The 13,399-nt window shown below is 41.7% G+C and overlaps 1 protein-coding gene across 1 annotated transcript in view; it reads left to right on the top strand.

The window, feature by feature from the left end:
- Positions 1 to 13,399, top strand: part of PXDNL (peroxidasin like) — a 353,529-nt gene that overhangs the window by 324,045 nt on the left and 16,085 nt on the right. The window contains exons 20-21 of the mRNA XM_047842831.1: positions 5,644 to 5,758; positions 10,554 to 10,683. Of these exons, the coding sequence (XP_047698787.1) occupies positions 5,644 to 5,758; positions 10,554 to 10,683 (245 nt within the window). The remainder of the gene's footprint in view (positions 1 to 5,643; positions 5,759 to 10,553; positions 10,684 to 13,399) is intronic.

The raw sequence follows: 13,399 nt of genomic DNA, 5'->3' as shown, positions 1-13,399 counted from the left end.
TCTTCTTAACTAACTACATCTGCAGTGGCCCTTTGGCCAAATAGGGTTACAGTCGGAGGTACGGGGGATTATGGGTTAGGACTTCAACATATGAATTCTGGGGGAGCATCGTTCAATCCAGAAAAAATGCCTTTCTGTTGTTTGAAGCCAATGCGTGGTAACTTGTTACACTGCAATAGACAATTGATACAGTTGTAAGGTGAAAAGAAAATGGAATGCTGATAAGAGTATGAAGAAATATCTATGGTTTTCTTCTGTGACCCCTCCCTTCAAAACAATTGGGAAAGTTCAGTATTGCTCACTAATTCAGATGAAACACCATCTAAAGATAGGAAATGTTCATATACTTGGTTCCTTCATAGGAACCAGGAGCTAGGAATCAAAGTTGGCTGTTGTATTATATAAATACAGTATAAAACCACAGCATTGAGTAGAGTTGTTCTCAAACTCCCCCCAAAATTGATTGTCATTTTTATTATGTATCTTTAAGTTTCTGTCTGTACCTTTTTTTTTCCTTTTTCTCTTCTCGCCAGCAAATGAGAAGCGCTAAAATGTTAAGAAACAAGTGCCGAAGATAACTTAAAACCGTGTTACGTATTTTTGCCAGTTTTTAAGGCTGTCATCATTGATATATTTTTAATATGCGTAATGCAGCATTAGGACAGCGATATTCCAGAGTTGCAGGGTTTTGATCAATTCACGGAAACGTGTGACTGCCTGAATCACGGTGACTTCACTTCCCCTACTTGAATTGTATTTGTTCACCCATCAAGGAATGTCCGTCCCCTCCAATGAGTGAGAATATCCAGGCCTGTTCCTAAGGCATCATACTGAATCCTCTGACTTCATTAAATTAATCATCAGTGTCCATACCCCTTGTCCTGCATGTCTCCTTACCATGTGTCCACCTCTGGGCCAGACTAGATGGGGTCTAAGTTCGGATATGACTCTTAGGGACATTATTAGATTCTGCATGCCTATTGAAATAAACTTTCCTTTTCTCAGTACTCACTGCCAAGCAGACTAACACCATGTTTCTACTCGTTTAATTTGATGGTGCATTTAAATAGCAAATTGTTGCTTTTGTACAAATTCAGCAAATTGTTCTGTGCTGTTTTTCACTACAAAGAAAAAAAAATCCTGAAGTGTTTTTACCAATGATTTGGGGGGGGGGGAGGATTGTTTTTTAAACTCACTTGGAATTGCCTTGAAAAAAAAATCTGCCTACAAACACATTAAGTTTTAATTCATTCAAGGACATTTTTTGAATGCCAGTTGTATGATTATGAACAAAAACATTTATAACTCTGACATTATGCAAAAGTTGTTTATGAACTAAATACCTCACTTATCTTATTCTCTAACATTTATTCCAGAAATAAGGGCCATGTTTGAGCTTCCTCTGTGCCTGGCATTCTTGCCGAGTGCTTTGCTCCTCTTAGCTCATTTAATCCTCTCACCAAGTCCATGGGATAAATTGTGTTACCGAGCTCTGTACTGATGAGAGTGGAGTCAGCAAGTTCAAATTGCTTATCCAAAGTAATATAATTGAAATGTGGAAGACGTGGTACAAAGCCAGACAGTTTGATTCTTGCAATCAAACTCTTAAACACAGAAAATGACAAGAAACTGGATATTTAAAAATAATGGTTCGTCCTCTTCGATTTCATTCATTCATTCATTCATTCATTCATTAATTCATTCATTCAAATATTTATTGACTATGTATCATGTGCAGGTGCTGTACTACGTGTTGAGGATAAACTGGCCGGTAGGACAGAGCCCTCCTCTCTGATATCTTCTGAACCAACGGAGAGTGGTAGATAGGTGTGCGCAGAGCGTTAAGAGAAAGTGATGAATTTCCATCTCACCTGGTCTTAGCAGTTCAAGAAAGGCTTCTTAGAGATGGTGACACGATACCTGTGGTGTTTGTTACTCGGGTGAGATCAAATAAAGTTGGCGCTGGATGGTGAGCCACCAATGGCGCCGTGGAGAGAAATGAAGAGAGAGGAGGATGTGCACACAGGGAAGGATTTCTTTTGGTTCAGTAAAGATCTAGGCCTTCATTCATAGGACACAGGCTATGGGATGGGTTGGGGAGGACAGCGAAGGCTGTGCCCAATGGGAAGTTCCACATACTGGCGCACACACACATTGCCTGAGGCTTCTTGGAAACGAGCCATGTTGCTTTGTCTTCATCCGCACTTCCTGATGCTATTCCTGAAGCAGGAGCTGCTGTGTTTATTTGTGCCCCACCCCCAAGTCATATGTAGACCAGAAATTTGACAATACTTTTGAGCCAATTTGAATTCAAGTCATTAACTAGCCCTATTCATTTATTCATTCATTCATTCATTCATTCATTCATCTATCGATTCATTTCGTTAACAAAGAATGGTACCATTATTTTGAAGTTGCACAAACATATCTAAGAGTTTTAATCTTGTTATTTGTATATTTCTCATTCTTTGGTATAGTGTAGCAGTTAAGAGTTTGGACTTTTGAGGGGCGCCTGGGAGGTGCAGTTGGTTAAGCTTCTGACTTGGGCTCAGGTCATGATCTCGCGGTTCGTGGGGTTGAGCTCTGCATCGGGCTCTGTACTGAAAGCTCAGAGCCTCCTTCAGATTCTGTGTCTCCCTCTCTCCCCGCCCTTTCGCCGCTCATACTCTCTCTCTCTCTCAAAAATAAACATTAAAACAATTTTTTAAAAAAAAATGTTTGGACCTTTGAGTCCAAATGTCTGGATTCAAATCCTGCCTCTTCTGTAAAAGCTGGAGTACCTCAGAGAAGGTAGTGTAACCTCTCTGTGCCTTAGGTTCCTCAAGTTCCCAATAGGGATAAAAATATCCACCACACGTTATGGCAAAGTTTCAAATAAATAATTGATGTCAAGCCTAAGAACAGAGTTCGAACAAGTGTATATACGTATTTATATCAGATATATAAGCAGAGGTGTGAAACCGAAGCATCTACCAAATTAACATACTGTTTAAATTCAGATGTTGTTCGCACAAGAGCCAAATACTCAGCAATCAAGGATGCTTTGCTTCTTCAGCTATATATAACTAGGGATAATACCAAAGTGAGTCTTTTAAAAAAAGATGTCAGGACTCAAACAGCTGCCACATTAAAAGACCTGCATGGTCATTGCAGCCCTAGTGGGTTGCCCACCCAATCCGCCACTGATAGAAACTCTCAGTGCTCCTTCTCTGGTGAAACACGGGTGGGGGGAGTGCTTGTCTGTGTTTCTGTCCACATAATGTGCAGCGCTGTGTGCCTGACATTACAAAGACCGCTCTTTGCCTTTGGGTTTTATGTATATGACCTTGCATGTTCTGTTGGTGCTTTAAAATACATTCTGAAGTTCTGTCTCCCCCCCCCAAAAAAAATGAAAGACGATAGATAATGTGAGTTGACCTGCAGTCCCTTTTCTTTATAGTTTTTCCTTTTTAATGAGAATCAGAAGGGGAGATACTTGACTGGAAATGCCATGTTTTTCCACTTGCAAACTCTCCAAAACTAAGAACCACACCTTATTCCTTTCAATTTTCCCTGCATTGCTTAGTGTAATACCTTCGTTTAGGAAGTTCTACCTAAATATTCATTGCCAAAAATGATACATTGTTCTGAAAGAGAAAAACTAAGTTTTATTACATGAGTTAAACCTAATGTTTTTAGCTGGGTTCTTTTTGTTCTCATTCCTATTTCTTTGTTTCTCACCTAGATCTGCAAATATTTATGGATTGCTGATTATTGATGAGGTGCTAGGTTGAGGCAGTGGTGTAAAAATAAGCATGTATAGATCTGTTAGTGTAATGCATAGCTTTATGGATAATGTCTGAATACTGTAGTTTCAAAAGTAACATAAGAAACGGTTTCAGCAACATGCATTTCCCACCAGTTGATCAGCAAAGCTGCCCAGTTGAGGTAGTTTGTCATTGCCACAGTGACACCTCCCTTCTTGAATACTTCTCTGTCCCCAGGAACTCTGTAGTTTCATGTTCCTCCTTGATTGTCTCAAGTCTCCCACCTGTCCCGGGGCTCACCCCCGTTGAAGTGACTCAGACTTTGGAATAACCCATTTCTCTCTGCTTACTTACATTTACTGGTTTTTTTTAAAAAGTTTTTAAACATTTGTGTATTTTTTGAGAGACAGAGCATGGGTGGGGGAGGGGCAGAGACAGAGAATCTGAAGCCGGCTCCAGGCTTCGAGCTGTCAACACAGAGCCCGACGTGGGGCTAGAGCCCACGAACTGAAGCCGGACACCGAACCGACTGAGCCACCAGGTGCCCCCGCGTTTACTGTTTTTAAGTTGTATAAATAATGACTTTCTCATTGAAAACTGGGAAAAAACAAAGGAGGTAGAATAAGAAAAAAGAAATAACAACTGTAACCAGTGTTCTAGACACATCACTGTTACTATTTTGACATGTATTCATTTCAGTTTATTTTCTATATGTTTTAATATTAGTGAGTTCATATTGTATAATGAAGTCTTTTTTTTTTCATTTTGTGTCAAATTTTACAGAATTTGCAGTTCATTATGTTGTTTGAAAAACTCAGTCTTCAGCTTTGCTCAGCAATTTATCATGGGCCACGTTCCTCTTGATTTTAATTTTCATATACTTAAGGTGAAGTTGTAAGTTGTCTTTACTCCCCCTTCCCTTAGAAATAACTGGATAACTGCCCAACACAAAAAGCTACAGGGTAAGTCCTTGTTCCCCTCCAATGTATGCTGCCCAGTGTAATCTTTTAGTTTCAACTGCATGGTGAAATGCTCTGGGATGGTTATCATGTTCCTCTTCCATCTGGTTTTTCCACCAGTATTAAAAATTCCTTTATTTATTTGTTTGTTTATTTTATTTTATTTTATTTTATTTTATTTTATTTTATTTTATTTTTGAGCTTTAGTAGTTTTGCCCTTTGGAAAAGTAGGTTCTTCTATCGTTGTTTTTTCTTCTTCTCAATATACCTAGTTTCCAACCCAACTATTTTCAGATGAAGTTTAAAGGGCATTTTTTGTTGTCTTTTCCTATTTACATAACAGTTTTCATACCGTTCTCCTATATTTTTTTAATTGTGGCGAAAAACACCATTACTTCTACACAGAACATGCAATCTCCCGTGCTCGCTAACCATTTCATGTGTACAGCCCAGTCGTGTTAACTCAGTGCACGTTGTTGTGCAGTCAAGATCATTTAAAAAAAAACTCGTCTTGGGGCGCCTGGGTGGCTCAGTCGGTTAAGCGTCCGACTTCGGCTCAGGTCATGATCTCGCGGTCCGTGAGTTCGAGCCCCGCGTCGGACTCTGTGCTGACAGCTCAGAGCCTGGAGCCTGTTTCGGATTCTGTGTCTCCCTCTCTCTCTGACCCTCCCCCATTCATGCTCTGTCTCTCTTTGTCTCAAAAATAAATAAATGTTAAAAAAAACTCGTCTTGAGTTGGTAGGCAGGGCTCGGAATTTCAAGCATTCTGTCTACCGCAGTTTTGTTCCTTTCGTCATTGTCAAGTCCTCCAGTGAGCTGTGTCCTCGGCCATACTGCACTGACTGAAGGGCCTTGCACCCCCCTCCTCAGCTCAAGTGCTAATCAGGACGGTGATGCCAATGTCACACGACGCTCATGTGGATGCTTTTCCCCCACAGGCTGTAGGAGCAGAGGACAGTTGAGAGCATTCGCGCAAGAGTCTCGAAAGAAACGCTCTGCTCAATACAGCTATCCTGACGAGCAAGATAAGGACTTACGTGATCTGAGTCGTGGGTATGTACAGAAGTATTTAATTTCTTTAGGCTGTTTACTAGAGATTTGCTTCAAATGTACAGTTTGAGGGGTTTTATAGGAACCACAGTCGACTCATTTACATGCAGGATAACTTACACGAAGATGGACAAATAAATAAATTTTGTGATAAATATGGGTCCCTTTTCGCTGTGAACATCATATCCAGGGCAGGCTTGGCAGTAAATGCTTCTCAACAAAGTACAGAACATTGCACATCGTGAGTGTTATTTTCGATTCCTTAAATCGCATTATGGATATTGCTGTGTTTTAAATTCTTTTTGAAAATAGGAAACTCAGCATATTGTTTGTAAGAAAAGCAATAATGTTTATCAAGTTAAGTTGAGTTTAGTTCATGTACAGTCGGTTGCAAGGAAGGTTTAATTTGTGACCAAGATGGGATATTTTTGAACTCTTGGGAAATCGGGAAATGTCTATCTTGTTACTTTGAAATTTGTTAGGACTTGTCTTGTGACACTTATATACGAGCTTCATCTATGGTTACTTCTTTACGTTTCTCCTCACATTGTCTCAGAAGCTTCTGAACACGGAAACAGGATATATTCAAGTAGTTCCTTTTCACTGAGTAAATATCAGTAGATGTTTGTGTAATTAAATTACCCAAAACAACAAACAAACAGAACCTTTGTGATTCACCGCCCCCTAGGAGGGGTACGTTGTTACCACACACTAATAACCTTGTCCTTCATAGCAGCCTCCTAAGTATTATCATTCAGCCAAATTCAAAGTACATCATTGAAGTTCCTGTCTTCAATTAAAGTGGGAATTTGTGAAGTAAGATTTACTTACTGTCTTGTAAGATCTGCTGTCTAGGAGGGGAGGCAGGGTCATCTGATGAGAGAGACGGGTAAAGGCTTCAGATTCTGGCACAGGTTCATGGCGTTTCCACTACATAATTCCAAGTCATGTAAAATTTCAGAATCTCCGCTTCCTCGACTCTAAAATGGGCAGTACTTTCTGGGATTGTTATGTTGGGAATACGTCTGTGTGAAGCACCTAATGGTAATGTGGGATGTGGCGTTTTATAGGCATTCCATAAAAGCCAAGATAGCAAATGCTGTTCCAGTGCTCACTATATGCCGAACATTCTTTTAAATACTACGCAAATAGTAACTCATTGAACCAAAGCGCTCGTGCAGGTACTGATACGAAATCGAATTCGGATGCCGTGTGGTTCAGAACAAGGTGTAGTTAGTTCTTCTGGGCCTTTAGCCTAGGCAGAGGTAGTATCTTGAGAAAGCGACTAAGGTTTTGATGAAGGTTTAGGGATTACCAGTGTGGAAGAACAGTGAGCGTAGTCATGGGAGCAAAGAAAAGTGAGGTGTGTGTTTGGAGAGTGGTAAGGCTGGCGGGTCTGAACGAGCAGGTGTGTTCAGTGCTTAGGGATGAAGAGCATTCCGGAAGAATGTTGTATAAAAGGAGATGGAGGCAGAGAAAGAAAGGGCTTTAATTCCAGGCTAAGGAAGGAAACCTATTCCATATGTTCCTGGGGCCCCTTCTTGCAAGGTAATTAGACCGCTGACCAGGAGCCGGAGCCCCAGTGAGAACCATCTGTAAATAATTTAAGTGGCAGAAAACAGTCACTGGGCCGTTACGTAACTTAGCATTTCATTTGCTTTGTAATTCACTCTCCTCCATGACGAGCTTCACCAGAGAAAACTTGGAAATAGATGTTGGCCCACATATTTGCAGGCGGGTTTTCTTTTCTTACAAGATGTCAATGGGGATGTGGCTCTGACGGTCACGTCCACACGTATGTGGCAGGGGCAGCACAGCCAGTACCTGCCTTCTGCCCCCTCCCCCCCCACGGCCACATCCAGGTCCTTCGAAAAGATTCATTTCACTTGTTTGGAGGTGATAACTGAACGTATGATAATATCCACACGCTTAAGATGATGGTGACCTTGTCGAAGTTGCGCTCACATGCGGCCTTTTGTCACTCGGCTACAGATCGGACGATTTCAATTTCAGCCTCCTGCCAGTCTTCCCGTATTTTACGCTCACACACTTTGCAATTGGGAGTTATGGTTGACGTGACAATAAGAAGATAATAGCAGCTTTGTTTTGTCCTGTAGCGACGTACTTCAGTGACCCATCGTAGGTGGTTCTGTGCTGCTCGGGCACAAGACATTCGTATGACGGAAGGGTGGGGGGGGGGGGGGCGTTCCAGGGGAAACCCGGCCGAGTTTGCTGACCGGCTCCTACAGGGCCAGGTCCCCTCGATCGCCGTGCGCAGAGCACGCAGGCTATGACTTCACTCGTGCTTTTCTCCACACATTCGTCTTTCTTGCATTTACCCTCCCTCACCTCAACACACTGTTCATGAGTTCGCATCACTTTAACTTGACAAATATTACTATTCTTTCATCACAAACTCTATGCTGAATTTCATGCTTCTAATAAGAATTGAAAATGTAGTGGGGCACTTGGGTGACTTAGTCGTGAAGCATCTGGCTCATGATTTCGGCTCAGGTCATGAGATCCAGCCCTGTGTCTGGCTCCAGGCTCAGACTCCCTCTCCCTCTGCCCCTCCCCCACTTGCTAGCTCTCTCTCTCTCTCTCTCTCTTTCATAAAATATTTAAAAACGGGAATTTAAAATACAACAACATTCATACTGTCCATGTTTTCTTTCATCCACCACCACCCACCAATAATCTCCCCAGCTAGTATCTTTGTCTGTTTTCTCTCCTTCCACATTGCCTGAAACAAATCTAATCAGGCCTAAAATGTGTGGTTAAGAAAGGACTTTTAAATTTTGTTTCTACAAATCCTGATTTGCATCTAGCTGTGCAATTTAATAGCTGTATAATATGGACATGTTAACAACCTTCTAAGCTACAGTATTCTCATCTGAAAAACAAGGCTGTTTCAAGTATCTCTTAGCACCGCTGGGTGCCTTGATTGAGGTGATGATGTGGCCTCCGGGGCAGAACAATCAGAACTGCAGGGTCCCTGAAATGGGTAAAGAACTACGGTCTGCTTTATTTAGCCTCGGTGACTCACCCACACCCCCTACTCCAGGCAGAAGCCATTACTTTCTTCTCTGTCTTCCTCCTACAAATGTTGTATTTCCTGCTCGCTGGTCACCCAGTCTTTTCTGAGAGAATGTGATCAGCCTCCTTGCTGGAAAGCACCCCCACATCTGTGTAGTGTAATGCCGGTCACATGACCCCCCCCCCCCATCCTTGTTCCATTGTAAACACCATCCGATTGTGTAAAATCCGGTCTTGCCAATATCAGCTACTCCCCACGTTCCTGCATGCAACGAGTTAGATCTTGGTGATGCCTTTAGACAACCATGCAGACTTCTTTGTGGTTAAATCCCTCTGGTTAGACGCTGATGATTTACAGGAGAGAGCACTATGAAGACAAAAATCTCAGATAATTTTAATTGAAATTATCCATTGTCATTAATATCATCCATATCGACACTTGTGCCCTTGAATTGATTTGAACACAGCATCATAGTAAAAGCTGGGGTATGGTCCCTGTTGATTCGTGGCACCTCTAAGTCAGTGTCTTGAGGGACACAGAGTTGATCCAGTGACTGAGCGTAACTGGCAGTGGTAACTTCTGTTCTTTTCCAGTGCTACCTTTTTCTAACTCCTCTCCCTCTGACGAAAACTCCGTAACATGTCCTTGGTTTAGGAATTGTTTTACAAGCTCATAGGACATGTCTGGCAAGCCATTTTCTTCCTCAACAATAGAGGACAGACATCAAGCAGAACAAAGGGGAACAGTTTGGAAAGTTACGACGACTTCTTCACAAGGAACAACTTTTAACAAAATTTGGAAAAAAAAAAAAGAAAACTTGACATAGCATGTCAAGTAAATCAAATTTATATATAAATATTTTTAACAAGATAGCATAATCATAGATGGGTGGAACTTTCATTTCAATTTTCTTTTTTTTTTTTTTTAATTTTTTTTTTTCAACGTTTTTATTTATTTTTGGGACAGAGAGAGACAGAGCATGAACGGGGGAGGGGCAGAGAGAGAGGGAGACACAGAATCGGAAACAGGCTCCAGGCTCCGAGCCATCAGCCCAGAGCCTGACGCGGGGCTCGAACTCACGGACCGCGAGATCGTGACCTGGCTGAAGTCGGACGCTTAACCGACTGCGCCACCCAGGCGCCCCTCATTTCAATTTTCTAAACTCATTATTTACCTCTGTCTTTTGAGAACTTCAGTTAAGCTCCAGGAATTTTCTTTTAAATTCAGCCTGAGAATTTTTATTTCCTTTTATTATCGACAATACTGAGCTATTTTGCATCTGGTTTAAGATTAGATTTTTGTCAGACTAGTATTCTTATCTTAATTTAGTTCTTGCCATGAATTTATAATAGAGCAAGGAACTTTCCCACCTGGGTGCTATATAATATATAATATTTAACTTGTCACTGGTGTTTCACTGTGAAATGAAATGAACAATTTTTAGCAAAAGACATAATTTGAGATCTAAATAATATGTCAAATAGATAGGTAATACTTCATGGCATTCCCTTTATTTCCTAAGAAACATTTCCTTATCATTTTAAGTAAACTATGTGAAGCAGATGTGACACTCTGGATTGTCTCCTTAAGTGCCATTTAATTTTAATTTCTAATTCCAGTCACATCTTTTTCTTTTGATGGTCACACAGAGCAGCAGTGACAATGCCGTGTACATTCCAATGCCTGAGGAATACTTGTTGATTTTTTTTTTATCATGCCACTTTTATTTTTCAGCGTTTTATTTGCTTCTTGTACACACAGGCAACAAGATCACTTGTCCGTAGCTGAAGATGGTAAAAATGTGACGTTTCTGGCAAAAACAGAGTTTGCCCAAGATTTCAGCAATTTTGCAGCAGAAATTCAAAAAACCATCAAAGCTCTCAGAGAACAGGTATGTTCCCACGCCCAAATAATACGCCCTTATTGTATAGATTGGAATAAATGGATTACAAAAAATCTGACCAATAACTCTGGAAGTATATAGCACAATACCGGGATAATAAAACGGGGTTATTATATATGTGGAGAGCTTCCTTGTAATAGTTGAATTCAGGGAAGGAGGACTTGGGTAAAACCCACATCCTGTCTACTAAATGCCGATGTGTTCCGCACGCAAGGGTTCCTGTGTCGGGGGCTCTGTTCCTGCTCAGTGCATCCCTAAATAGTTGTGTTTGGTTCTCTCTTCATCTCTGTGGATGTAGATAATTTGTAACAGGCACAACGCGTACTTTTCTTATAATTTTTTTTTTTTTTGAAATGGAGTCAAGCAAGCCTCTTAGGGATTACTGCTCTGTCTGAAAGACAAATCACTTTTCTGAAAAAGTGATTGTTGAAAATGAAATTTCCACATGCCTCCGCACTTTTGCTTATTTTCTCAGTTGTCCTGGCTCATGGTTTATTTCACTTTTCCTAAAACTTGGGAAGGAACCCATGAGAGATTTGGCTTGGTTAGAAATGGCAATTCGATGGTTTTATTCAGACATGGAGTCCGATCTCTTTCAAGGCACGGTGCCATGCTGGCTGTTCCTTTGACTTCAGTGTCACTGGCTTTAGTATGTGCTTTCCTTTGTACCGTCAGCACCTTGAGGCAGAAAGCACTGCGGGGGGTGTGAGAAGAACCCAGGGTCTGCTGCCAGGAACTTCCGATTTTACGAGTTGTCTGACCTGGGCAATTTATGTAACCACTGAGAGCAAGTGTCCGGCCTCTGGACTTTCAGGAATGTAATGAGAATCATATGAGATGATATGGCAGGGGCACTTTGCGAACAGTAACCCTCTCAATGTATTACTGTTGCATGTGAACATAAACATATCATCTCGCATAGAAATGGGAGATTACCTGCTTGCTGTGTGTGCCACCCTGAGGGGCTGGCCACAGCCACGGTCCACATCAGTGCTCTACCTACCCATCAGTGCCCGTCCTTGTGACCAGAACGCCCACTTGTCCGGTCACGGGTCCACTCTGAGTCTGAACATAAATCTGAAAGATGTGAAGCATTGTTTCTAGAAGGTTATTCTTAAAGGTTCAGGTTATTCTGTCTTGGCCTGGTTGAGGGGACCTAGGACTCTGGGACATCACGGAGTCTGGGAACCTCTGTTTCATTTGCAGTGAGCTCACGTGTCATAGAAGAGATAAATTATAATGGCAGGACAGAGTCCTTAGCACTGGGCTGCGGAAGGTGGACCCTGCTGATTTTAAACACTAGTCCATTTATTTATGTAGGAAATTCTTTTTTTCATAAACCTCTTTTATGGGATTTGCAGACACAGGTAGAATCCATAGGTAACATTTCAGTCCAATTTTATCTACACGTTGTTGGTGATAATTACACCTTTGCTATGTTTTATAGTGATTAGAAGCATCCCGGATACCCTAAGACTACAGTAGCTGGCCCTGCTACGTGTCCAATAACACTCTGTGGTCGCACATTATCTCTAAATCTATCCAGAAAAAGTGTTTTTCCCTGTTAATTTGCTCTGTCTCTTCCATTCCATTGTAAATTTCTTAATAGCTGGGACAATCTCACCGCTGGATTCTCTGTGCCTGACCCCTTGGTTTGCCAGCATAATTCGTTCTGGAAACGTGTTTGTGATCCAAAGCACTTGTATATCAAAGCGAATGTCCCCGTCAGAAGTAATAGAAACTCAGATGATTCATTCCACAACCCAAAAATATTCACATAGAAATGATTACAATACTGCAATATAGTGCAAAATAATCAAAATACAAAACGTAAAGAAAAATAACGTAAACCTGCACTTACCTTTGAAACCTTCATGGCTGGTGTGAGGGAGACAAGAGAAAGGAGGGCTATTGCATGGGACGACTTTCACTATCACTAATGGGCCATTGTATACGCTCACACGAATGTTGACTACAGTACAGTATTAATCAACTCCTGTCATATACTGTACTTAATGTAACTGACAATCAGGCAGCAGAGGGAAGGGTCTGACTGAAGAGTCAGCCTGACCTAGAATGAAGCAGAGCATTCCTAAGCTTACTCTTGTATGGAAAATCAAAGGACTGTCCATAGGTCCTTTGAAGGGACAAAAAAATACACTAATGCCAGTTGTGCGCACCTCCCAACGTTCTGAAAAATCACCGAGTACTGACAAACACCGCGGCCTGAGATTGAACTTTCCAAGCATGGGTGATGATCCCCCAAAATCCCGCAGTGAGAGAGAGAGAGAGAGAGCTGGCGAACCAGCAAGAAGAACCATGGGCTCGGTTGTGATCACGTGACATTCGGCATCACTTACTCCTCGTGTTGCAAGACATCGCTCGTTTATCGCGTTAAAATTTATTAGAAGTGTCTGCTCTTCTGGTGGAACACTCACAGAACAGGTTACTCGCCATCCAGGGTTTTCCCGTGCTTGTTGAAAAGCAGTCTTTTTGTTGTAATGCAAAGAGTGTCAGAGCTATCAGGAATACCAAGGGTGTGTTAGGACCGGACAAGGCTGGAAGAGGCAGTTAAAAGGTCCTGAGAGCTCTTCTAGAAGTCCGAGGTTTCCCTTCCACAGATGGCAAGACGTTGCAGTGGTGCACAGAGCTGCGTGCGCGCCGAATGACGCCTAACAAAATCTTCACAGGTAAAAAATGGGAT

Source organism: Prionailurus viverrinus, chromosome F2 (genome assembly GCF_022837055.1).
Source record: "Prionailurus viverrinus isolate Anna chromosome F2, UM_Priviv_1.0, whole genome shotgun sequence".
NCBI lineage: Eukaryota > Metazoa > Chordata > Mammalia > Carnivora > Felidae > Prionailurus > Prionailurus viverrinus.
This window is presented reverse-complemented; position numbering and strand designations above follow the sequence as displayed.